We start from the raw sequence: 25,282 nt of genomic DNA on the forward strand, positions 1-25,282 counted from the left end.
TGTGTGTGTGTGTGTGTGTGTGTGTGTGTGTGTGTGTGTGTGTGTGTGTGTGAACTGACAAGGTGATTCTAAAATTTATGTGGAAAAACATCCCAAGAACAGCCAAAGCAATCTTCAAAAACAATGCTTTTGGAAAACCTAACTACTAGATATCAAGACCCATTATAACATTATAATACTAAGTGTGGTATTGGCACAACGGCAAATAGACCAATGAAATAGAATAGAGATTCCAGAAACAGACTCACATATACAACTACTTGATTTATAGTACACGTGACAACACAGTGTACTAGGAAAAGGAAGGCGTTACCAACAAATAGTACTGGGTCAACTGGGCATACATATTTTTAAAATGAAAAAAATAAAATAAAATCTCGTACCATAATCAAAAATCAACTCCAAATGGACTGTGCATCTCAAAGTGAAAGGTAAAACAAGAAGCCTTTTAGATGAAAACACAGAAAAACATTGTCAAGACATTGAATCTGGAAATATTAATCAAATGGCATTCAAAAAGCACTAACCTTAAAGAGAAAAAAACTGAAATTGGACATTAAAATACATTACAGTTCAACAAAAAGACACCATTCTCCTTTGCCATTTTTCTATCCATGTCTTTCTGTTTTAGATTTACCAAATATTTGTCTATTTTAATAATGTGTTTACAAAGAACTGATTTGGGGTTCTATGTATCATATCTGTTTTTTTTAATTTGTTTCTAAATCCTTATTTTCTTTGTATTTACTTGGTCTATGGCTTGATTTTGAATATTCTTACTTTCAGATTTTCCTTTGGGTACTCCTTCAGCAAAACTCCCACTAGGTTTGATATGCTCTTGTTCATTTCTAAATGGCTTGTAATTTACAATTGTAATTTCTTCTTTAACCTGAGGATTATTTAGAAGAATAATCTTACATTTCCAAGTAGATACATTTTTTATTTTGGTTTTTTTTTTTTTTTGGTTGTTAATTTTTAATCTGACCTTTCTTTATAGACTTCCAAATCATCAATTTCCTGGAAAATTGCAGAATTATTTTGCAAAAATATTATTCATGATTATGAAATTGGAATACATTATTTATTATTATGTTATTCAAGCACTGCTTTCTTAATCTACAAACAGTGAAATTATCAATGTCTTCTTGTATTTTTAACAATTCTGGCCTTACATATTTTGACAATATTTTATTAGTTGCATAAAGATTCATGACATGTCTTAAGAGATGGTACCTCTTATCAAAATAAAATATAATACATCTCTTTCTTCCCTTTAATGCTATTGTAGTTTGAATTTTATTTTGTCAGGTACTAATCTTATCATACCTACTTTTTTGGGGGTCAGATTTGCCTTTTTCTATTCCACTCTTTCAACCTTTGATGTCACTTTAAGTGTCTCTTGAGAAACTTTGTTAGACTGCAGGCCTCTGTGTCTGTATTAATCCTATCTAAGAGTCTGTCTTTTCAACAGGGGAGTTCAATCCTTCATATTTACTAAGCACTCATGGATTTATAACTGCCATATATTTACCATTAATTTTTTTAACTTAGATTTATTTTGATCAAAGTTGTATATGTATAGAGTTTAAGGTGTCAAATAGTTCTACAAGACTGTTACCAAAAAAAAAAAAAAGGTAACAACTCCTGAACAATCAACCCTTCCTATTTCCCGCTCCACAGAAGCAATCACATTTTCTACTCTTAATTGAGTCTCCTGGTATTTAGCTTTATGTCATTCCCACCCCTTTGCAAAACAAAGGAAAAAATAACAGAATTTAGCCAAAAGGAAGATGATAGATACTGTTAGAAATCTGAGACTTGGTGAACCACAACTTACACAGGCTATAACCTTCTTGCCTTCCCTAGTCTGAAATGGTCATCTCCCTTGTCAAATAAAAAGTCAAAGAAAGCAGTTCAATTCTAGTTACAGTCTCCTAGAGAAACCTGAACTAAACCAAGCAAGGGCAGAAAAGCCCACTCAAAATGAGACGCTTTTATAACAGTTATATTGTTACAATATTTCTAACCTTTGAATCCATGGCCTCCCTTGGGGCATGAGGATGCAAGCAGCTAGGGTTGTCTGAACTCCTTTGAGGAACACTACCCTTTTAAGACTAAACTATGTGTATATAAAAACTGGAGCTTGGGGATGTACTGTAATCAACCTAAAAGTTTTCAGACCTCAAAATCTAGACGTCCCAAGACTTAGCATTAGGAATTCAGCTTTCCAATTACTAGTACCATTTTGGTTACTGAAGAAGGCCTCTAGCAGGGGCTTGGTTAGAGTCTGCTAAGGCTTGATGTTACTTATCCTTTGGAGAATAGAAGATACAGCACAGAATTATGTTGTACAGAATTATGCAGCATGTGTATATGGCGGCACAGAGTTATGATATCTATACATAAGTTAATAGTTATTAGGCCCTAGCTATGGTTTATAATGGTTCATAGGTGATTATACTCATTTGCTTCATGAGACTTGTTTTCCCTGTTCCAGGATCTCTAAGCTAAATTAGATGCAAGGACCCAATTGCTTAGAGCAACTATTTCCTTAGGGCATACCATCTGTTTGCAATGCACAGCTAATTCTGAGTCTGCTGACCCTTGAAGAGTATCCCCTAAGGTTTCTGCCTGAGTCCTAAAACCCAATTTATTGAAACTCCCTGCTTCGCCTTCTCCCATCACAAGGCAAGGGTAGGCTGGATCTGACAAAACTTAGGTGATATATAAGAAAGGGCGGAAAGGCCCCAGCTAAAAGAATATTTATGTGGCCACATTTTTGTTTTTGTTTTGTTTTTAAAGGATAAGGTGGAAGAAACAATTGTGATCTTGGGGAGAAAGATTATATAAGAATAGAAATACTCAAGATTATAAAGGCATTAAAAATAAGAAGGAAAAGAACAAAAGTAAAATTTACCATGGAAAGGGAGAAAGCAAAACAATAGAAAGAAAAAAAAATAGAGCCTTTGTTCATAGGAAAGTCACCTATAGTGCTAATTGTGTTAATTGGCTTGTTTGTTGGTGAGTAGGGAATTTCAAATTTGCAATGCACAACTATCACTTGTAATTTAAAAAAAGGATAGAGAAAAGAAAGAAAAGGACAGAAAAACTTGAAACAGACCTGTGGTTCTCAATCCCTGGAGACTGTCAAGGAAAGGGCCTAGAATGTGCATGCCAGAGGGCCCTGGACCCCCAGTTGTTTTATTTCCTTTGGCTGTAGCAAGTACCGCTGGTTGGTCTGTGTTCAAAGAAATCAGTAATACAAACATATCTGGGGTGAGGAGATGGTATAGATTTTTTTTAGTCCCCCCCCAACATTATATTATGAACATTTTCAAACATTCAGAAAAATTGACAGAAATGTGAACACCTCTATAACCACCATTTAAATTCCATAACTGCTACTATTTTGCTATACTGATTTTATCATTATGTATCCATCTATGCATCCATCTGTTAGGGTCTGATTTGATAGTATTTAAAGAAATCTTCCACAAAGTTAGGCGATTTTAAAAACATCATTCTCCCTAATGGAGGCTTGAGTCAGAAAAGGGATGCTAAATAAAATTGTGAGGAGGGAGTGGATTCCTGTTCAGTCATTAGCTGAATTATTATCCTGAAATTATCCTGCTTATCCTGAAATACCACGTAATGTCTGAGCTCCAGTTTCCTAACTTATAACGTTAGACAAAATGATAATCACGGTCTCATGGTCCTTTCTAGTCTAAAAATTCTATGATTCTATAAAAAACAATTTTCTTAATAACAATCATTTACTTCATGTTTTCTATGTGCCAGGAAGTATGCTCCAAGTTTAGGAGCATAAACTCAGTTAATCTTCACAGGTTCCTTAAAATTTCTGAGATACCACACTCATGAAAACTGTCACCTGTTTTAGCAGCATGTGGCCAGCCTGACCTATTTCCAGTTGTGCTTCCTCTCCACATGCTCAGTGCTCTTTACTAGCATCAACTATACACTCTTCTGGTGGAACCAGCTGGAACTAGCAATCAGAAATTAGCTTTCCTCATTGAGAAACAAGAGCAAACTCTATCCCTGGTCTGTAATTTTTTCCCCAAATGTGAAATGAGATAAAATAGCTAAAACTACTTTAACTTGTTTATTTTGGTAAAATAATTACATATAATTATTGTTGAAGGAAATCTATAATACACAATCTTGGTGTTTTATTCAAATCAGTTGTACACTGAATAACAAAATTTAAATGTCAGTTTTTCAATTGGAGAAAGTACTCAAATCAATAGCCATGTGCTAAACAAAGAGACTCAATTAGAGCACATTATAGTTTGGTTTGGGAATGAATACATCAAGAAAAAAAAAGCCCCATACACACATTGTATGTGTGTGTGTGTGTGTGTGTGAGAGAGAGAGAGAGAGAGAAGAGAGAGAAGAGAGAGGAGAGAGAGAGGAGAGAGGGAGAGAGGGGGGGGAGAGAGGGGGGGAGAGAGAGAGAGAGAGAGAGAGAGAGAGAGAGAGGGAGAGGGAGAGGGAGAGAGAGAGGAGAGAGAGAGGGTAAGAGTTTGTGTGTTTGTATAAATGAAAAGCCACCGTTACTGCTTTTATCTCTATATTCCTCTTCAGGTTTATCTCCTCTATGTTCAGTGCTCTGATATATGTATATTAGTCCTTATTTCTAGTAAAAAAAAAAAAAATTTGTCTTTGCTTTTCTGCATGGGAGCTATTTGTTATTTCCATACATATTTAAAGATCTTATATTGTAGAAATGTAACAGGATGCCTGTACAAGGTGTCCTAGAACTATAAATATACACTATTATGCAATCAGTGAGGTTCACACCTCGGAAATCTAGATGGAATGGTTATCCTGAAGCAAGTGAACAAAAATAAGGAGGTTCAGCCTGTTGATTAGAACAAGGAAACACTGGAACAGGCCTAAAGTAACTCTGCAACTGCAGAATACGCAAGGCAAGTGAATTCATTCAAGTCATGGAGAGTGATAAACCCAAATTCTTCACTTTTTTCCCAATGCCCCTTATACAATGATTTCTATAATAGATTATGCTCAAGAGCAGAGAGAAACTTGTTTTCCCCAGTGAAATAAGCATGTCTCTAACCAAAGAATGTCCTTTATGGTAACATACGTGGGTATTTTTCATATGAATATTGGGTTACTATACAACCAACATATGCTCTCTAGGTAAGTGCAGTCTCTCCTAAAGGAAGTCATCATTCCCATAATTCATCACCCAGAAAGGAGGCAGTTCTTCAAACAGGAAACCCAAGCAAAGACACACTCTGGACCTTGCTGAGTTGGGCCTGTGGGAAAAGAGGTAGATGTCTGGCTCAGTTCACTTGGTGGCAGTATTCAGACTCTGTCTGCCAAATGGAGACAGGCCAAAAGATAAGGACCTGAAGACAGAGTCTTTGTAAACCAGAATGAATAGTTTTATGTTGCTTTCTATCCATAGCTTTTAGGATAGCTTGATTTAAACATTCCAGCCTTATACCAGCTGTTTCACTGGCATTAAGGTAAAATTAGTGTGTCCTTAGAGTACAGAATAAAAATGGTAGCAGCAGCACTAAACTGAATCCTCAAACATATTAAAGAGGAAGGCTGAGAACAAGAATCAGGGCTGCCAGGTCCTGGAACTCTTTTAACACTTGGAAATTCTCCCTGCATTGCAGTCTTCGTGTTTGGGGGCTCCATTTTACTAAGGAAGGTGGCAGCCTCCTCATGTGTTCTCAACAACAGGCAATGAGATCTATGCAAACTCTCAGGGTTCCCTTATTGCCCTCAATCCTGGAAAACTCAAAGTTAATTATTGTGCTCAACTACTAAAGCTTTCCTCAGGTAAAAGTTATAGCTAATTTTTCTCTTTCTTTTCCTCTTTTACTTATTGGTTCTTATCCTTCTGATCACTAGTTTTGGTCTTACTGCATATATTTTTATTTCAAGCGTCCTAAATTCTTTTATAGAAAACGGCCAGAGGACAAGCCAAGCCTGAATAAATTTTTCCCATACCATAAGATAAAGTTATAAAACAGTGCTCATCTTGAAGCCGTGAATGCTAGGGAAGTTGAGAGCCTGTATGCTGGCTAAAAGCAATGAGCAAGGAAGCCTGGACTACACCTGTAAGTACAGAATTCTGGGATAGAAGAAGAGCTTGGAGATAATCAATTCCATCCTCTCACCTAATGCAAGAAATGTGTTCTACAACTTCTTGGACAGAAGGTTATCTCTGCCTCCCACCTCTGCCTGAATATTTCCAGTGACAGGGAACATAACACCTTATAATGTTCCACTTCATGACAGCTCCCATTGATACAAAGTCCTTTGTTACATTGAGTGAAATCTGCCTCTCAGTCTACCAATTAATCATAGTTCTTCATTACACAGACATGTATTTCCTCTTCCAAAAGGCATTTCTTCACTTATTTAAATGTATGTCTCATTTATTGAATATTTATCAGTATCAGGCTATGTGCTAGGTACTCTATAAACACTACTATTGATACATATTATTTTCACAATCATCATTTAAGTTAGGTGTTATCCTCCTGCGAAAAGTGAGTCCCAGAGAGACACACCGATTAGAATCTAATGCCAGACAAAGAGACACACTGATTAGAATCTAATGCCAGACAAATATGTGGGGGCTCTTATACCTGTTCCCATAAAGATTTTATTACATTTCTGGCAACCAAGTCACATGATTTAAATGCCTTCAAAATTGGAAGGAAAACAAATAAGTTAGATCAATCCAAAGAGAAAAATAAAGATGGTCTAGATATGTACAAGTGCACCAGTGTTTGGTTCACAGAGAAAAACAGTAGCATGAAAAGCGTTTAACAATATTGCCATCAGGAAGCTCCAAGAGACAGTAAGGTAATACCTATTAACGTCACAACCGTGACGTGAAGCCAGTGGAGTAAATGCAGGCCTCAAACAAGAAACTCCCTCTCTTGTACCTCAGCCAGGAACCAGAGCAGATTCCCAGGAAGTCAGTCATATTACTGCAGAGAAAGCAGCATAGCCTAAAGGCCTATTTCAGTAGAACCAGAAGTTCACAAATGATTCTGAATATATACTTCTTTGGCTTGGGGGTGGGGGTGGGGGTGGGTAACAAAACATGGACCTGCAACCGGGAGTGAAGAATCTAACAGTGAACTGAGCAAGGCTCCACATCTAAGCCAGGAATTCAGGATCAAAATAAATACTCCACTTAAGGTGGTTTGCGGGGCATGAGAATCCAAAAGAATGGGGTGGAAGGAAATGCTGATAATCATTTCTCTGCCTAAGGTCCTCTCCCATTCCAACCATGTTCCAGTCTTATATTGTTGCTGCCTACTGAACCATTTCACTTGCCTATCCTACTTTCACCTCAAACTCAACATGCTCAAATCAGAATTCACTACCCTTCTATCTTTCTCTCACCAAATTCCTTACTAGTTAAAGGCATTATATAGGTATAAAAATCCTGGAGTCATTCTTTTTTTACTTCATAGAGTCCTTCTTAACTTTTGTACTCCACCTTTTTACAGTTAAGAGCCACTGACTGCCATTGAACAAATATTTACTGAGTGCCTACGATGCACCAGGCACTTTCTTTGCACTCTAGATACACTGATTAACAAAACAAAGATATACACTTTCATGAAGCTTATATCCTAGTAGTTAGAGAGAAACAATAAACATAGTAAATAAGTAAATATGATAAGTAAATACTGTATTTCAGAAGGTAGTGTTAAAAAAAAGAAAAAGCAGGGCTTCCCTGGTGGCGCAGTGGTTGAGAGTCAGCCTGCTGATGCAGGGGACACGGGTTCGTGCCCCGGTCTGGGAAGATCCCACGTGCCGCAGAGCGGCTGGGCCCGTGAGCAATGGCTGCTGAGCCTGTGCGTCCGGAGCCTGTGCTCTGCAATGGGAGAGGCCCGCGTACCGCAAAAAAAAAAAAAAAAAAGAAAGAAAAAGCAAAGCAAGGTAATGACAATTACAAAAGGGTGGTCAGGGTAAGTCTCTTTGAGAAAAAGGTGACATGTGAGCAAAGACATAGAAGAGGTGAGGGAGGAAGCCAAGAGCCTGCAGGCAAGGCAACAGCCATGCAAAGGCATGACTACCAGCTGCTCCTACTTCTTTAAAATGTCACAGAGCCACCCATTCACTCCATTCCCAAGGCCATCATACCTACTCCAAAACCTCCTAGGTAGCCACCCTACTCCATTTCCTCTGTGGTGCAGTTAAACATTCTTTTTCCTGATTTTCAAGGTTCATAATTCTCTGAGCCCACCCTTTAAATCATGAACTTCCATTCCTCCCCTTAAAATTTTTAAACTTAGCATGCTCCTTCTTCACTCACATCATCCTCCCCTACCTAGGAGTACTTTCCCTCTGCCCCTTATCCTCTCTAAACCCTACCTATTCTACAAGGCACAAGATCAAGTCCTATCACCTTTAGAGAGCAATCCCTGTGGTTGCTATTACTGAATCTGTATTCATATTTCCCCAGCATCATACTCCTTGAAAGCAAGTGTGCGTCTTTTTCTATACCTCCCACTGAGTTGACCATTACTAAATATTTGCTAAGATTAAATGAGCTATTTCTTCTACAAGCCAAAGCTCTGCCATCTTAAAAACATATTTATTTAGCTTTGATAAACTATTGAGACAGAATGATTAAAGAATGATTATATTATACAAAAAAATGCAACGGGATAGAATAAGCCAAAATGTTAACGATGGACAATGATAGCTTTTTTCTCTTCTCTGATTCAAATTTTCAGGTCTGTGCCTATGTTAATTTGAGAAGCAAAGAGTTTGCTATGAATATAAATAAATCAACACAAATAGTGAGGGATCAACCATCATTAGAATCATTGGAGAGATTCGAATTACCTAAAAATATAACGTCAAAGAAAGACTGCAAGCATCTGAGTAAGCTGCAAAGATGCAAACTGTAATAAAGACAAGCTGAAGCATATTCTCATGGTGAAGGAAAGAAGGAAGGAAAGAAGGGAGGGAGGGAGGAAGGAAGGAAGAAAACCTTCCTGACAAAATGAGCATTATAAGATATTTACTGGGCTTCCCTGGTGGCGCAGTGGTTGAAAGTCCGCCTGCCGATGCAGGGGACACGGGTTCGTGCCCCGGTCTGGCTTCGAAGATTCCACATGCCACGGAGCGGCTGGGCCCGTGAGCCATGGCCGCTGAGCCTGTGCATCCGGAGCCTGTGCTCCGCAACGGGAGAGGCCACAACAGTGAGAGGCCCGCGAACCGCAAAAAAAAAAAAAAAAAAAGATATTTACTGTGTATGAAAGCAGCATGATGTAGAGGAAAGAGTACACACTCTGCAAAGGTTAAACACAGGCTCCATCATTCATTAACATCATGACCTCAGTTTCCTGGTCTGTAGAATGGAAACACAGAAGCTCTTCTATTTACATACTTTCAAAGGAACAAACTAAGTTCCAATCTGAGCAAAATCCTGACAACTCTGCCTACCCAGGCTGATGGAGTTAATGGTAATGCACAATGGTAATGCACAATCATTTGAGTCTCAGTGGTTGGACTACTGTTAGTCACTATCTGTTCCATCTGAAGCAGTGTCTTCCTTTTACAAATGTATTTATGATTAAAATATGAACGACAGGACTTCCCTGGTGGCGCAGTGGTTGAGAGTCCGTCTGCCAATGCAGGGGACACGGGTTCGTGCCCCGGTCTGGGAAGATCCCACATGCCGCAGAGCAGCTAGGCCCGTGAGCCATGGCCGCTGGGCCTGCGCATCCGGAGCCTGTGCTCGGCAACGGGAGAGGCCACAACAGTGAGAGGCCCGCGTACCGCAAAAAAATTAATTAATTAATTTTTTTTTTTTTAAAAAGAGAGTCTTTTGGAAATTAACTGGTACAAAAGTAAGAAGCTTTTGTACTATTACACAACTATCATCCAAGGCTGGTTATGAGAATTAAATGAGACAAGGCAGGTAGAATTCCTAGCACATTCTTAAAATATATTCCTTACAGATTGATAAAATGATGCAAGGACCACTGAACCTTCACAGAAATGTCAAAGCAACCTGTGTGTACATCCTGCAAGTCATAATATTTTTGTTATAAATCATTCTGTATAATGTATATTGCTCTCAGATTGCCAAAATGAAAGAGCAGCTTTACAAAAGGCCAGATGTGATCTATAAAATTTGACCCATAAAACCAATCAGACTTACTCTACCTAGTGTTTGAGAAAGTGTCTAAGGCAAAAAGCCTACAAGTCAATCAATCGTTAAGTTCACATGTAAAAAGGGTAACCATAAGAAACTTACTTGCAGTTTTGGACTAAAACTGTAGAGCTAAACCTGGATCTAATTCAGCGTAGCAGCAAATCTTAATGTTTATGGAAACTGCTTAGATTTGATATTGAGAAAATTACATTAAATAATGCATTAAATATTATCCTAAGTATTGCAGTTAGGCTGGGTCAAGACAGACTATAAATTTTGAGAAGATTCCAAAAGTTTTTTTCAGCCAGTTCTATGTAACAAGACATGAAAATTCCTGAGAAACATGCCAGCATCTGCTGTCAATTCCAGAACCAGGAGGCAAAGATGTGACCCAATCACATGGTATCAAACCAGCGTCCATCTTTTCAGAAAAAGTTGCATTATGCAAGCCATGACCAAGAAAGAACAGCAAAAGGCATGAGGTTTTTTGACATGTGCAGGCGATTCTGTGGTTTGAAAAGACATGTTCTCGTATCAAAAGGGCCATCCATAGGATACTGGCATTTTCAAAACCCACTTCATTAGACATGAACATATCTGATCCAATACAACTGTACTAAAGAACAGCATTGAGTTCAGGCAACTGTTTCAATTAGGCCTAGGAGAAGCTGTCAACAAAAGTCTTCACAGGAGCATCCTTCCCCACAGGAACAAGATTTATCTCCTTCTTCATTATTTTGAACATGTCCATTCCCCATTTAATTTCTTTTTTTAAATTAATTTATTTATTTTTGGCTGTGTTGGGTCTTCGTTGCTGTGCCAGGGCTTTCTCTAGTTGCTGTGAGCAGGGTCTACTCTTTGTTGCGGTGCAAGGGCTTCTCATTGAGGTGGCTTCTCTTGTTGAGGAGCATGGGCTTCAGTAGCTGTGGCTCACGGGCTCTAGAGCACAGGCTCAGTAGTTGCTCCACGGCATGTGGGATCCTCCCGGACCAGGGCTCGAACCCGTGTCCCCTGCATTGGCAGGTGGATTCTTAACCCCTGTGCCACCAGGGAAGTTCCTCCCCATTTAATTTCAACAACAAAGTAGATCATCTAAAATTCTAAACCTAACCATGTGCTACAAGGCCTTTCAATTACATCCCACTTCAATTAAACCAAAATTTCCAAACTACTATAAGCCTACTTTTCTCAATCAATAAGCACTACACGGGCTTCCCTGCGTGGTTGAGAGTCTACCTGCCGATGCAGGGGACGTGGGTTCGTGCCCCAGTCTGGGAGGATCCCACATGCCGCAGAGCGGCTGGGCCCGTGAGCCATGGCCGCTGAGCCTGTGCGTCCAGAGCCTGTGCTCCGCAACGGGAGAGGCCATAACAGTGAGAGGCCCGTGTAACGCAAAAAAAAAAAAAAAAAAAAAAAGCAGTACACCAGGCCCTTTTTTCAGCAGTATAAAAAAGGTACTGACCTTCTATTGAGGACTTTATAACCTATAATTATTTCCCCTCCCTCCCACTTTCAGAACTCACTTTTCTTAAGCTCTGTGAAATTCAAGGTAACTTCACTTAGGTAAGTCACTCCATTAACTCTGTTCCTCCCCCCTCCAAATCCTTCACATTTTAAACTGCCATATAGGACACAAGATCTAGAATCAGAAAAATCAAAGTTCCTGTCCTGGTTCTGCCCAACCCTGAGAAATTCACCTAATCTCTAGAGTTATGCTTTTCCATCTGTAAACTCAGTGATTTATGACTTTCAACATTTGAATGCCTAGCCCTGGTGGGCATCCCATTATATTACTCTCCCTTACTCATCCCACTTAGATTACCTTTCTGTTTCCAGTCACATATTAGAGAATTTTTAGAATATGGGAAAAAATAACAGTGGTTAATATATCCAAACCCCACATTTCAGAATAAGGAAATTAACTCTATAAAGAGTAACTTGCCAGCCAGACAATAGAAGCTTTTGCTTCCTGCCCTAGGGGAACTGGGGGACACAGCTTACAAAGAGAGAGCTTAACACTCATCAAATCCCCCTCTCTGCCCAACTGAATTCTAGCCACCCTTCAAAGTCAGTTTAAGTCCTAAAGTGTCCAGGAAGCCTCCCCCAGTCACTTCAGTCTAGAATACTCACTTCCCTCTTTGAATACTGATGCCTCTCTGCAGGGGTGATATTAAAAGTATTAACAACTAGCACCCCAGTGGTACCAACCAATCAGAAAGAATGTCTAACCAATCAAAACACACGTGGCCCAGTGGGAATTGCTGGTTGAACATCAGCCCTCCTATTAATAACAATACAAAATAGCAACCTCAAATGCCAATACAATTTTCTCATTTGATCTTCACAATCTCATAAACTAGACAAAGTAGGTATCATCCCCATTTTCTGCATATCTAGAAGTTGGGGCTAATAACCAAATCTAATAACCAACTGCTTCTTTTACCACATCACATGACTTTTCCTGATTGTACACAGAATTCTCAATTAATATTGTATAAACTGTACTTACATATAACAGTATAAACACTAAAGGAATACTCAAGTCAAACAGAATTAATTTAAACAACAAGCATTTAAGTGGAACAGAATATAAAACATAGTGCTAGGTTCTGAGACCATAAAAGAAATAAAAGGCATGATCCTTGCCCTCTGGGTACTTATAACACGTTAGAGAGTATTTTTAAGTAACAGTGCAACATGGTAGAAATAGACAACACAAAGTGTAAGTTCTATACAGTTCAGGGAAATAAAGAGTTCACAAACTAAAGCAGTATAGGAAGTCAGGACTGAGAACTTCTCTCCTCACACTCCCAAAAGGGGCAAAATTAAATATGTAGTGAAAAGGCTGAAAAGTGGAGTGAGTGGAAAAATAGAAAACGCTGGAATCGAGGGTTTGCAGTAGTGGGATGTGAGATCTCTGGTTGGATACACAGAGATGGCCCTAATCATAAGCCTCAAGTACTGCTCTAAGCACTGAATACAAATGGGAAATCTCGTAAACCCTCTGTGGGGATGGCTAAGGAAGATTAGCTTGGCAGCAGCCTATAAAAAAGCCTAGGTGAGAGAAACTCTGGAAAGCAAATGGATTTGAGGGGTAACAGGCAGGACTAAACTGATGGCTGCATATGAAGAAAGGACAAAACATTCAAGAGGCATTAATGTAAATAAGAGTTGGGTTTTAGGCATGTTTTGAAAGAAAAGGTTATGAAATGGCAGAAAGGAAGCATTCTCACACAGGATATATATGTAGACATAGTGGTACTAAACTGTGTACCACGGACAAGGAACCAATTTCCCTAGAGAAATCTATGTTGGAGAGAGCAGAAGCTGGGCAGAGAAATACAAAACTGATGCCGAGACAATAAGGAACAACTGCAAACTCTTAAAATGGAAGTCAAATTATAAATTTTAAAAAGCATTTGCGCTTCTTCAGAATATATGAAAGGATGAATGGAAACATCAACATAATCAAGGAGAACAGGCAGACCAATTGAGGTAGTCTAGGCTTAAGCATAGTAATAGCTCCTGGATCGGCTTTGTATTGTAGGCATGCCAGGGTAGTCTGTAAGCTCCTCCAGGGCATGGGCTGAGCAATACTCTGTACATCTATTAAGTCCAATACTGATGCTTGAATACACGAACACTTTGTGTGCTAAGCTAGGTGGAAAAGAGTGAACTACGCTACTTGAGTTAATAGTGGTGTGGAAATGTTACTTATGCTTGATGCATAACTATATTGATTCTCCCACCTGTCCACACATTTATCTTGTCCCCCTTCTCAGGCCAATGTCAAAACTCCATTGTTTCCTCTAATGTAGGCCCAGTGTGTAGGGACTCCAAGAATGTACTAGGAGTGGTTAGGATTTGGCACTTCCACTGCAGGGGGCACGGGTTCGATCCCTGGTTGGGGAATTTAGATACCACTGTGTGGCAGGGCCAGAAAAAAGGAATGTACTAGGAGTCAGAAAGAAGCCAACCTGTTTTTCTAATTGTGAGGACAAAAATCTAAAAGTGAATAATAAAGATCACTATTAGAGGACTAAAAAAGAAAAATGGGCTATGCCAGACAGTGAGGTGTATATATTAAGGTGTATAGGTTTTGGAAACACTGAACCCTCAGTGTACTAACTCCAGCTCTTAATAATTGAGTACTTAGCCTCTCCACACCTCAGTTTTCTCATCTATAAAATGGGGCAGGGCTTCCCTGGTGGCGCAGTGGTTGAGAATCTGCCTGCCAATGCAGCGGACACGGGTTCGAGCCCTGGTCTGGGAAGATCCCACATGCCGCGGAGCAACTAGGCCCGTGAGCCACAACTACTGAGCCTGCGCGTCTGGAGCTTGTGCTCCACAACAAGAGAGGCCGCGACAGTGAGAGGCCCGCGCACCGCGATGAAGAGTGGCCCCCGCTCGCCGCAACTAGAGAAAGCCCTCGCACAGAATCGAAGACCCAACACAGACATAAATAAATAAATAAATAAAATGGGGCAAATGCCACATAGCCCTAAGGGTTTAGTTGTGAGGATTAGATAATGTACTTTGGTGTACTTTATGCATCTGCATCATAGTAAGCTCTTAAAAAACAGTAGCTATTAATAATAATTGGCACCCTAAGTCTTGAATTTTTTGTTTTAAAAACATTTGGTGTTCAATTACAGACACAGAAACGTACTTTCACTTTATCTTAGTTGCTTACACTAAGGCTCTATATTTCAGTTTCTAGTACTATAACTTGGATGCTAACAAAGTTTTTCACTTCTCCTTCCGCGAGGTAGGTGACGACCATACCCCATCCTAATTTAATATTTCGGAAAACGCAGGAAACACTCCCTCGAAAACCAGCTACACAGACGACTGATTCAAACTACTGTCACTCAAGAAATGGAACATCTCTAGCGATGTTCCTTCGAGGAAATAAAAGCGTTTGATCAATTCAGAGTCATTTCCATTCAAACATTCCAAACCCCCGCAGAGTGAGCAAACGTTCAAGTTTCTACTACGAAAACAATCTGTAGCCTCTGGTTACTGGATTCACTTCAACACTTCCCCAGAAGCACGAAAGAAGAAGCACTCCGCACATGTTAGTGCCTCCTTGTCCTCACACAAAGCTTCACAGTAGCTCCCCTTCCAAAGCCACCCCTGTCTGGAGAAGCGGCCCCTCTCGGCGGGGTCAGGCCGGCGCCAAAGGCCAGGGCGGCCCTGCTGACCCGGGGGTCTCTGCCACACATCCCCCCCTCCCACTGCTAGGGGAGGCCCTGGAGGCTCAGAGCTCACACCCCGCCCTGGAAGCCTCCTCGGACCCCAATCCCTCCCGGGACCCCGGAGCCTGGAGCACCTACTCGTTCGGGGTGCGGTGCCCGGGACAACGCCACACAGCGCCCCGAGGGGAATGGGGAGCAGTCCCAGCTCTGCCGGTCCCGGCCAGCCTCACACCCTCCGGCCGTCGGCCCGCGCCCACTCGCTCCCCAGAGGGCAGCCCCCGACCCCGGACGGCTTCGCCCGACGCCACTTCCCCCGGAGAGCCGGCAGCCGGGGCGGCCGCGGGCTGCCGGGCAAGTCCACCCGCGCTCGGACCCAGGCCCTAGCCCCGCCTCCGCTCCCCACCCGCGGCTAGCGTGGCGGCGGCCCGAGCAGGAAAGCCCGGCCCCGGCCCAGGCGCCGCCACCTGCGCCCCCGGCCCCGCGCCATGTTTGAGAAAGAGAAGGAGCGAGCCAGAGGCCGGGCCCGGTCCGCGCGCCCCGAAGCCGCCCGCCAGTCCCGCCGCGCCGCCGCTCACCCGTCACCTCCGGGACCAGCGTTGCCGCCGCCGCCAACACGAGGAGGAGCAGCCGGGGACGCGGAGCAGCGGCCGCCGCCTCCATGGTCCCGCCGCCACCGCCTGTGGCCCGGCCCGGCCCGGCAGCCGCCTCGCCTCAGCAAACCTCGCCTCGCCCCACCTCCCCCGCCGCCGCGGCGGCCTCGCTTCGGCCCTTTGTAACTGCTCCGGGGCTGCGCATCCATTGGCTGCCGGGCTCCCGCCGGCCCCGCCTCCCCGCCGTCTGCGAACAGCCGAGCGGGACCCAACCCAGAGCCCCGCCTACGGGCCCTCTGGGCAGCCAATCCAGAGCCGCGGGCGCCGGGCCGCTGGCCACGCCCTCAGACTCCCCGCTGGGGTACCCGCCAGACCCCTGCAGCTGTGGAAGCCGCTGGGAGTTCGGAGAAGGCCCGGTGGGAGCAGGGTCTAGCCGGCCCCGGTACTGCCTTGCCTCCAGCCACCGAGGGCACTGGGTGTGTCTGGGACGATGGGTGTGTCTGGGTGTGAGTCGCTTTAGGAAAAGGCTGTGGCTGCTCGACGCTCTTTTCTTCTAGCCTCTTTACTTCTCACCTAAGATCTGGTACTGAGCCTGATTCCCATTCACAGCCCTGCACCATCAATACCCGACACATTCACCCACATCCTTAGTACCTTCAGGCAGGCTTCAACTTCCACCCCCCAGATCCTCGCCTCAACTTTCAACGCCCCCCGCCCCAAGATCCTACCTCAGTGCCTTTCAGATACGACCCAGTCTCCTGTTTCCTCCCACTGTCAGCGTCCACCCCCAAACGTAGATACCCCCAAAAAAAAATTCTGAAGAAAGTCTCCAAATCCTGGCGTCAGCCCTTAAATCCTGAGCTCAGACACGCCCCCAAACTGCCTCCCGCCCCTCTCCGGAACTCAGCAGAGCCAGACTGGACTCCAAACCACAATCCTTTCCTCTTGTCCCTTCCTGATTCAGGTGGGAAAGGGAAGGTTCCCAGCCTCATCCCCAAAGGAGAGGCATTCCCCCTTCTTAGCACGCAGCATCCCGAGGGCGGAGGAGGAGCAGTCATTACTTTGAGCCGCCTTTGACACGCCTGCACAATAATTCTGAGGTGTCACTAGAAACCCAAATAAACTCGGCTACGTTTTCATTCTGAATTCCTAATTTACTGTGAGACGCTCCACCCACCTTTCCTCCGGGACGCCAAAACAAGCTCCAGATTTATCACTCTTCCTGTCAGACTAGTCCTCTCTTCAGACACAAACACAGATGAGGAGGCTGTTACATAGAACAGAGAACATTTTCCACAGAACCTTTTAGGGAGAAAATTTTATTTTCTGTGCGCTTTGAACTTGGAGTTAAAAAAACCTTAGTAACAGGAATCAGAACCAGCCTCTAGTATCGCTTTGTAAATTACTTTAGCACTACTTGGTGAGCATTTTACAACCCTGTGAAGACCTCCCTCCTGAGCATTAAAGGGGCAAGGTGGAGGTGTTGGAGCTGAGGTCTGCGACGGGCACTATTCCCCTTCTGGCTTGAACATTTACTTGAGAAAGTCAGTTAACCTTTCTGAGCCTCCATTTCTTCATCTATAAAATGGAAATAATATCTATCTCCCAAGGTTAGTGAGAGGATATGTTCAGATTTGGGGGCTCCCCTTCTTCCCTTTCAAATTCTACTTCTAGGCTCTCTCTCATCGGACCCCTCACCTGCTCCTCTCCTCTGGGCAAATAAGGGTCTGGTATACATACACTGAACCACCTAACCAGGGATGCAGCTACTGCTGGAACCAAGGTTACCGCCTGCTCTCTAGGGCTGCCTGAGACCACCAGCAGGAAGCTTTCTTCTTGCTCCCTGCAGCAGGCAGTCCAAGCCCAGGGAGCCTGTTTCTGCCAGGTTTCAGCCCCAATCTGCTTTCTCAGTTCTGGTTTCTTCAGTGGAGACCTGGTGGGTAGGTCAGGGCCTTGTGACAGCTGAGGTCTCTAGACTGCTTTTTTTTTGCTGCTCTGGTCTCAATATCTTGCTTAAGATAAGCCCTCAAGAGATACTGTGTGAATGAGTTAATGAATGAATGAGTCATCTCAGACAAGTGATTGTTCTTCTCTCATCATTAAGTTCTTCATCCCTAAAATGGAAGTATAATAGTACCTGCCCCATTTATAAATAAAAGGGATCGAATCACATGTCTTAGACCACTTAAATGACATAATGTGTCTGAATAGTGTCTGGAACATAGTAAATATTTAGTAACGTCATTTCCTTTGCCCATCCCCTTCCAGCTTTGTGTGATTCTAATCAGCGTTCACATTCACAGTAATCCGTGCCTTTGCCTTACAGAGCCTCAATTAATCAGATATCTTCTATGACATACTTCCAGGTTCTTCACATTTCCATGGAATTGAGCATATTCATTAGGAAACTAAGGAACAGGAAGGAGAAACAGACTATTTTTAAATTTTATTTTCCTGATATTTGGAGGAAATTTCCATGAGCCACTGATCTATAAATAAACTACATTAGAATGGAGCAATACATTATACGTTTATAATCATGGTTCTCCAATTTAAAATGTCTCTAAATTACTAGGGGAGCTTTTAATTTTTTTATTTTTAAATTTTTATTCATTTATTTATTTTTTGGCTGCACTGGTTCTTCGTTGCTGCATGCGGGCTTCCTCTAGTTGCGGGAGCGGAGGCTACTCTTTGTTGTGGTGCGTGGGCTTCTCATTGCTGTGCCTTCTCTTGTTGTGGAGCACAGGCTCTAGACACGCGGGCTTCAGTAGCTGTGGCGAGTAGGCTCAGTAGTTGTGGCGCACGGGCTTAGTTGCTCCGCGGCATGTGGGATCTTCCCGGACCAAGGCTCTAACCCGTGTCCCCTGCATTGGCAGGCGGATTCTTAACCACTGCGCCATGCCACCGGGGAGGTCTCTAGGGGAGCTTTTTAAAACACAGATTCCTGGTGTCAGCCCTAGAGAGTCTGCTCCAGTTCATCTGAAGGAGGTCCAGGAGTCTGCGTATGTAATAAACACCCCCAGGGGAAGTGTTACCAGGTCATGCTTTAAAAGACACTTCGTTTAGGAAGTGTGACCTTAAAACTCAGTAAATAAAAATGCATGTGCTTATTTCACCTTCTGGAAACGAATGGGCAATCGAAGGAAGCCTCTGGCTTTGGAGGTCTGCAGGCCCTAGTTGGAATTCTGGCTCTGCCATTTACTAGATGTGGGATCTGTGCACCCTACTTGATCTCTCTGAGATTTCACATCCCCAGTGTAAACTGGGATAATGACACTCATATATTTGTTGTAAGGTCTAAATGTGCTCTTGCACATGAAGAATCTATCATAAACGTTAATTCCCTTCACAGTCTCTATAGGCCCTCAAAAATGTGTAGTTTGTTTACTCCAACGTCGTGATTTAAAGGGGAAGAAAATGAGGTACCGTCCCCCAGCAAGTCAGCTTCTGAGCCAGGACTAGGAGACTCTCACTCTAGTGCCCTGTCCCCTGCACAATGCTACCTCTCCATCTCTATACTAAGTACATTGTTTGCTTTGCTTTTCATTTTGTATTATTCCCTCAAGGAAGATGTTTTCTCTTAAGTAGAGAGCAGAGACTGCTAGTTGCCTAATCTACATCCACTGCTACATTCACTTTATAACAGAATCCTCATTTTCTTTGGCAAAGCAGTTCACTTAACTAAAAATTTCCCAGGCTTCTGGCACCTCGATATTGCCATGTGGCAGATTTCTGGCCAATGAAATATAATCAGAGGTCTACCAGGTAGAGCTTCTGGGAAAGATATTGTTTTCCTCATAAAGAAGAGACAGACGTATCACATTCTCACCCTCTTTCTGCCTGGAACACAGCTGCAATGACTGGAGGTGCAGCAGCCATCTTGTGAACATAAGGATGATGGCCATAGCTAATAATAACAGAGAGAAAAATGGAGACAGTCTGGGTCCTTGATAAATTCCTTAAGCAACTGAACCAGCTCTGAAATGCTTATCCCTGGAGTTCTTATTACATGAGAAAAATAAACATCTTTTCTTTTAACCCTAGAACACTTCAACTCTAGTCATAAGCTATCTATCTATTGCTGTATATTTTATTTCTATCTTATTTTTTAACCCATAAGACATTATCAATTTATACCATTATTATCTATTGCTAACTCTTGGTGCTCCTAACTGAATAACAAATCACCTCAAAACTTAGTGGCTTAGAATAGTAACCATGTATTATTTCTCACAAGACTGTGGGTAGGCTGGGCAGTTTTTCTGGTCTAGGCAAATTTAAGCTGATCTCAGCTGAGCTCCCATATGAATCTGCTGTCGGGTGGCAGATCAACTTGATGCTGAACAGATCTATAATAGTCTCGGTCAGCTTTTCTACGTGGTTTTTAATCCTAGCAAGCTAGTCTGAACTTGTTAACATGACAGTTCAGGGGTCCAAAATGGTGAATGGAAGTTTACAACTGGCACAACATAATTTCTGCCACATCCCATTGATTTGGCATGAGTTGAGCTGAGCCCAGATTCAAAGGGTGGGGAAATAGACTCCCTCTCTTGATAAAAGGATCTGCAAAATCACATTGCAAAAGGGCGTGGAGACCAAGAGGGGAATAAGTGTGGCCATTTTTGAATACACTTTTTACCACTTTTTCTGATCTTCATTCTTTTTACTTCTAGACTTTCCATCTCAAATCACCTTCATTCTGCCTGAAGTATATCCTTTTGAATTCCCTTTAGTGAGAGTTAACTAGTGGCAAACAATTTTAGTTTTGTTTGACTGAAATGTCTATATTTAATCCTTATTATGGGACAGTGTTTTCACTGGATATAGAACTGTAGGATGATAATTGTTTTCTCTCAACAATTGAAGACATAATCCCACTGTCTCTGGCTTCCACTGTTGTTTTTATGAAATCAGATATTAGTTGATTTCTCCTTTGTAGGTAATCTGTCTTTTCTCTCTGCTTTTTCAATAGACTTTATATTTTATAAAGTATAAATAATAAATAAGAATACCTATTTTCTAGGTTCACAGCAAAACTGAGCAAAAATTACATAGAGTTCCCATGTATTTCCTGCCCTCTCCACGCATAACCTCCTCCACTATCAATATCCCCCATCAGAGTGGTACATTAATTACAATCAGTGAACCTACAATGACACATCATTCTCACCCAGAGTCCATAGTTTACATTAGAATTCACTCTTGGTATTGAACATTTTGTAAGTTTTGACAAATGTATAATGACATGTATCCACCATTATAGTATCATACAGAGTATTGATATAGTATCAATCCTCTGTGCTTGGCCTACTCCTCCCTCTCTCCCCCTATCACTTGGCAACTACTGACTTTTTACTGTTTCCATAGCTTTGCCTTTTCCAGAATGTCATATAGTCAGAATCATACAATATGTAGTATTTTAAGGTCTGCTTCCTCCACTTAGTAATACGCATTTAAGTTTCTCCCATATCTTTTCATAGCTTGATAGTTAATTTCTTTCTGGCACTGAATAATATTCCACTCTACAGGCTTACTACAGTTTACTTATGCATTCACCTACTGAAGGATGTCTCGGTTACTTCCAAGCTTTGGCAACTATGGATAAAACTGCTGTAAACATCTGAGTGCAGGTTTTTGTGTGGACATAAGTTTTCAACTCATTTGGGTAAATACCAAAGAGCATGATTGTTGGATCATATGATGAAAGTATGTTTAGTTTTGTAAGGAATTGCCAAACTGTCTTCCAAAGTGGCTATACCATTCTGCATCTCTACTAGCAATGAATGAGTCCTGTTGCTCCATATCTGGATGCTTTATTTTGTTGAATTTTTCATCTCTAGACGCTTCATTTGGTTCTTTAAAAAATCTTCTATTTCTCCTCTCATTGCGTCCACATATTTCTTTATATCCCTAAGCATATGAAGCATAGCTATACTAACCGTTTTAATGTATGTACTTGTCAGATAACTCCATCATTTCTGTTGTTTCTGGGTCTGTTTCTGTTTACTGATATTTTGGGCTCACATTTTCCTACTGCTTCGTATTTCTAGTGACTTTTTTTTAATTGGATGCCAGACATTGCAAATTTTAGGGTGTGACATGCTTGATTTTCTTGTATTCCTTTAAAGAATCTTGAAATTTTTCTGACAGTTAGCTAGGTTACTTGCAGATTAATTTGATTCTTTTGAGGCTTATTTTAAAACTCCTTTAGGACAAGTCCGAAGTAGCCATTAATCTAAGACTAATTTTTCCTCACTTGTAAGGTACGACCTTTCTGGGATCTCTGTTAAATGCTCTATATATTCAACAAAGTGTCTCTACTTTGGCTGGAGAGAGCTCAAATGATTCCTGACCTGGTCTGAGCTCAGAATTACCTGAGAACATTATAGCATCTCAGTAATTTTTCTTTCCTCTAAAGTTGTTATTGCTGGCTTTGTGGGGTTTCCTTCCCTGTGTGCGTAGATGAATATTCAACCACAGACTCAAACAGACCCCCTATGCAGCTTTCTAAACATCCTACATAGCTCCTTTCTCTCCTGAACTCTTGCCTTGCAAATTCTAGCAGCTGCAGGCTCGCTGAGCACTGCTCTCTGTTGAGCATCTGTGTTTGTTACTCATTTGCGTATCATCTTTTATGATGTGTCTGTCCAAGTCTTTCACCCAAGTCTTTTATTAATAATTTATAGGCGTTATCTATATAATCCGGATATGAGTCCTTTGTCAGATGTGTGTATGGTAAATAGTTTCACTCTGACTGTTATTTTATTGTTATCCTCAAAGAGCAGTAATTTTAAACTTTTTCTTTTATAGTTAGTTCTTTTTGTGTTCTGTCCAGAAAATATTTGCCTACGTTCAATCACAAAGATATTCTCCTATACGTTCTTCTAGATGCTTTATAGTTTTAGCTTTTACATTTAAGTCTTTGAGCCATCTTGAATTAACTCTTGTGTAGGATGTGAGGTATGAATCAAGGTTCAATATTTTCCATACTGACATTCGGTCGATGCATGACTTGAAAAAAATGTTCTTTTCTCATAAAACTACACTGTACATTTGTCAAAAATCATTTGGTTGTGGGTTTGTTTCTGGATCCTCTTTTCTTTTACATTGGTTTATTTGTCTGTCTTAATGCCAATATCACTGTTTTGATTACTACACTTTATGGTAAGTCTTAAAATCATGTAGAGTAACCCCCCCAACTTTGTTCTTCTTCAATGTCGTTTTGCCCATTCTAAGACCTTTACAGTTCCAGGTAAATTTTAATGATAGTTTGTCAATATCTCCAAAAAGCCTGCTAGAATTTTTATTGGAATTGCATTGAATCTATAACTCAATTTTGGGAGAATGTACATCTTTATAATATTGATTATTCTAATTTGTGAGCATGGTATATTTCTCCATCTATTCAAGTCTTTAATTCCTCTCAACAATGTTTTGTAGTTTTTATTGCTACAAGCCTTTTGTAACATTTGTTAAATTTATTTCTAGGTAAATTTGTACATTATTGTAAGTGGAATTAATTAATTTTTGGGGGGTTGGGGGCCCATACCACACAGCTTGTGGGATCTTAATTCCCGGACCAGGGATTGAACCCCGGCCTTAGGCAGTGAAAGCACAGAGCTCTAAACACCGGACCACTAGGGAATTCCCTGTAATTAATTTTTAAATTTCATTTTCTAATCGTTTGTCATTTCCATTAAGTTTTCACTTTATTTGATTTTTCATTTGTAAAAGTCATATTTGCACCTTTTCCAAATCTGCTTGATCTTTCCTTATATCTCCTTGTTTTTCAATTTGTTCTTTTTAAAAAAACAATATAGCAATCATAGTTATTTCCTACTTTTGTTTGTGTATGATATTTCCAGTATTTGAATTCTTGTGGGTCTATTTCTTCTGTCTGTTTTCTCATTTACAGTGCCTCTGTGTAAGGATGGTTCCTTTTTATTGAAAGCTGTGCATTTCCTTGAGATTTTATTTGTGGAAATTCTTTAAGGTCTGAGATAAAGGTAGGTTCCTCTATCAAGGATTTGCACTAGTTCTTGCCACCTGTACCACTACCAGTCTCAGATTAACCTAACAAATTATTGGCTTGAGTTTGGGGGGCGTGGGTTGTTTGTTGTTTACTGTTTAGAACACACAGGTAATATGAACTTGGGCCTCAAACTACATGAGGGGCAGATTGTGGTCCCACAGGCTCCGTAATGACATTAATTTCCCTTTTTTTGCTTAGCACCTAGGGTCTTGCAACCCCCTGGTGGTTGATGGGGTTAGTAGCTATTTCCCATTTACACAAACTGGGAGTGTAGACATTTGGGGGTTGACATTTGAGCCCCTAGACACCTCACCTTTACGGACGAGGTGTCTAGGGGCCTTGGATGGCCCTGGTCTCTGTACTTCATGATTCTCTGTCCTCTGTGAGGCCCGACAACAGAAGCTCAAGTCCACCTGGTTCAATCAATGCCCTCAGAGCCACAGCCAGCGCAGTCCTTCTTTCACTTAGTACTCACTTAGGATTTTTGCCTGAGACTCTCTTACTTTCTTGCCAGCTCATAAATGCATTTAGGAAGATATATTGCCTCTGCATTTAGAATTTTTTCCTTGGAAGGGTCAATCCACCAGTTATCAGGAATGGAACTCCTACTACCTAACATCCTGCAGACATCTTGAAAATCGCTATCCAGTTTTCTGTTAGAGCAGAATGCAGTTGTAACTGTTATAGGTCTCACAGGGGTTCAAACAAAAGCTGTTTTGCAATACAGTATGTGAAAAACCCTGCTTCTGGCAGTGTCTCTACCCCTTCTCAAACATTAAAAACATACTCACAGTCTGTCTCTCCCCACTCGCCTCTCAAGCTGGTTTCCCCAAATGCTTGGGTTACTTTTAAGAAAATGTTTTGGTTTTTGTTTTTTATTGTTTTGTTTTCACTTGGACTTTTGTTATGGAAGTCTAATTTTAAACACACTACCGACAAAGGATTGCTCTGTGGAAAGTTTCTCTGCTTTGAAGAACTTATTTATTTATTTAGATTAATTAAGTAAACGTCCCACAGATACTGGAAAACAGAAGTGGACTCTTTCTGCTCACATGAATTTGTGAGTGTGTGTGTGTGTGTGTGTGTGTGTATCTAATCCTGGTAGTTTACCTTTGCTCATTTTGACTGCTTGATCTGCAAAGACAGATACAGGTACATTAAGCTCTCCTTCCTGCTTTCCTCTTTCCCCAGAGACACATCTTCTGGGCCTGACCACCCTCCTTACCCCATAAGACAGCCAAAAAGTAATGCCAATCTCCTGGCCCCTGTGAGT

General features: G+C 41.5%; 1 protein-coding gene across 3 annotated transcripts in view; it reads right to left on the minus strand.

Moving 5' to 3' along the window:
* The window catches only part of TGFBR1 (transforming growth factor beta receptor 1), a 74,231-nt gene extending 58,107 nt beyond the window's left edge, over nucleotides 1-16,124 (minus strand). For 2 of the 3 annotated variants that reach the window (XM_027105382.1, XM_027105381.1), the window contains exon 1: nucleotides 15,963-16,121. In XM_027105382.1, coding sequence (XP_026961183.1) covers nucleotides 15,963-16,047 — 85 coding nt within the window. In that variant the 5' untranslated portion in view covers nucleotides 16,048-16,121. Of the gene's footprint in view, nucleotides 1-15,962 lie in introns of all 3 variants that reach the window. The other variant, XM_027105383.1, reaches the window with a different exon arrangement.
* Nucleotides 16,125-25,282: the final 9,158 nt, after the last annotated feature.

Source organism: Aethalodelphis obliquidens, unplaced genomic scaffold (assembly GCF_003676395.1).
Source record: "Aethalodelphis obliquidens isolate GAN/ISIS:26980383/991018 unplaced genomic scaffold, ASM367639v1 scaffold7, whole genome shotgun sequence".
NCBI classification, from domain to species: domain Eukaryota; kingdom Metazoa; phylum Chordata; class Mammalia; order Artiodactyla; family Delphinidae; genus Aethalodelphis; species Aethalodelphis obliquidens.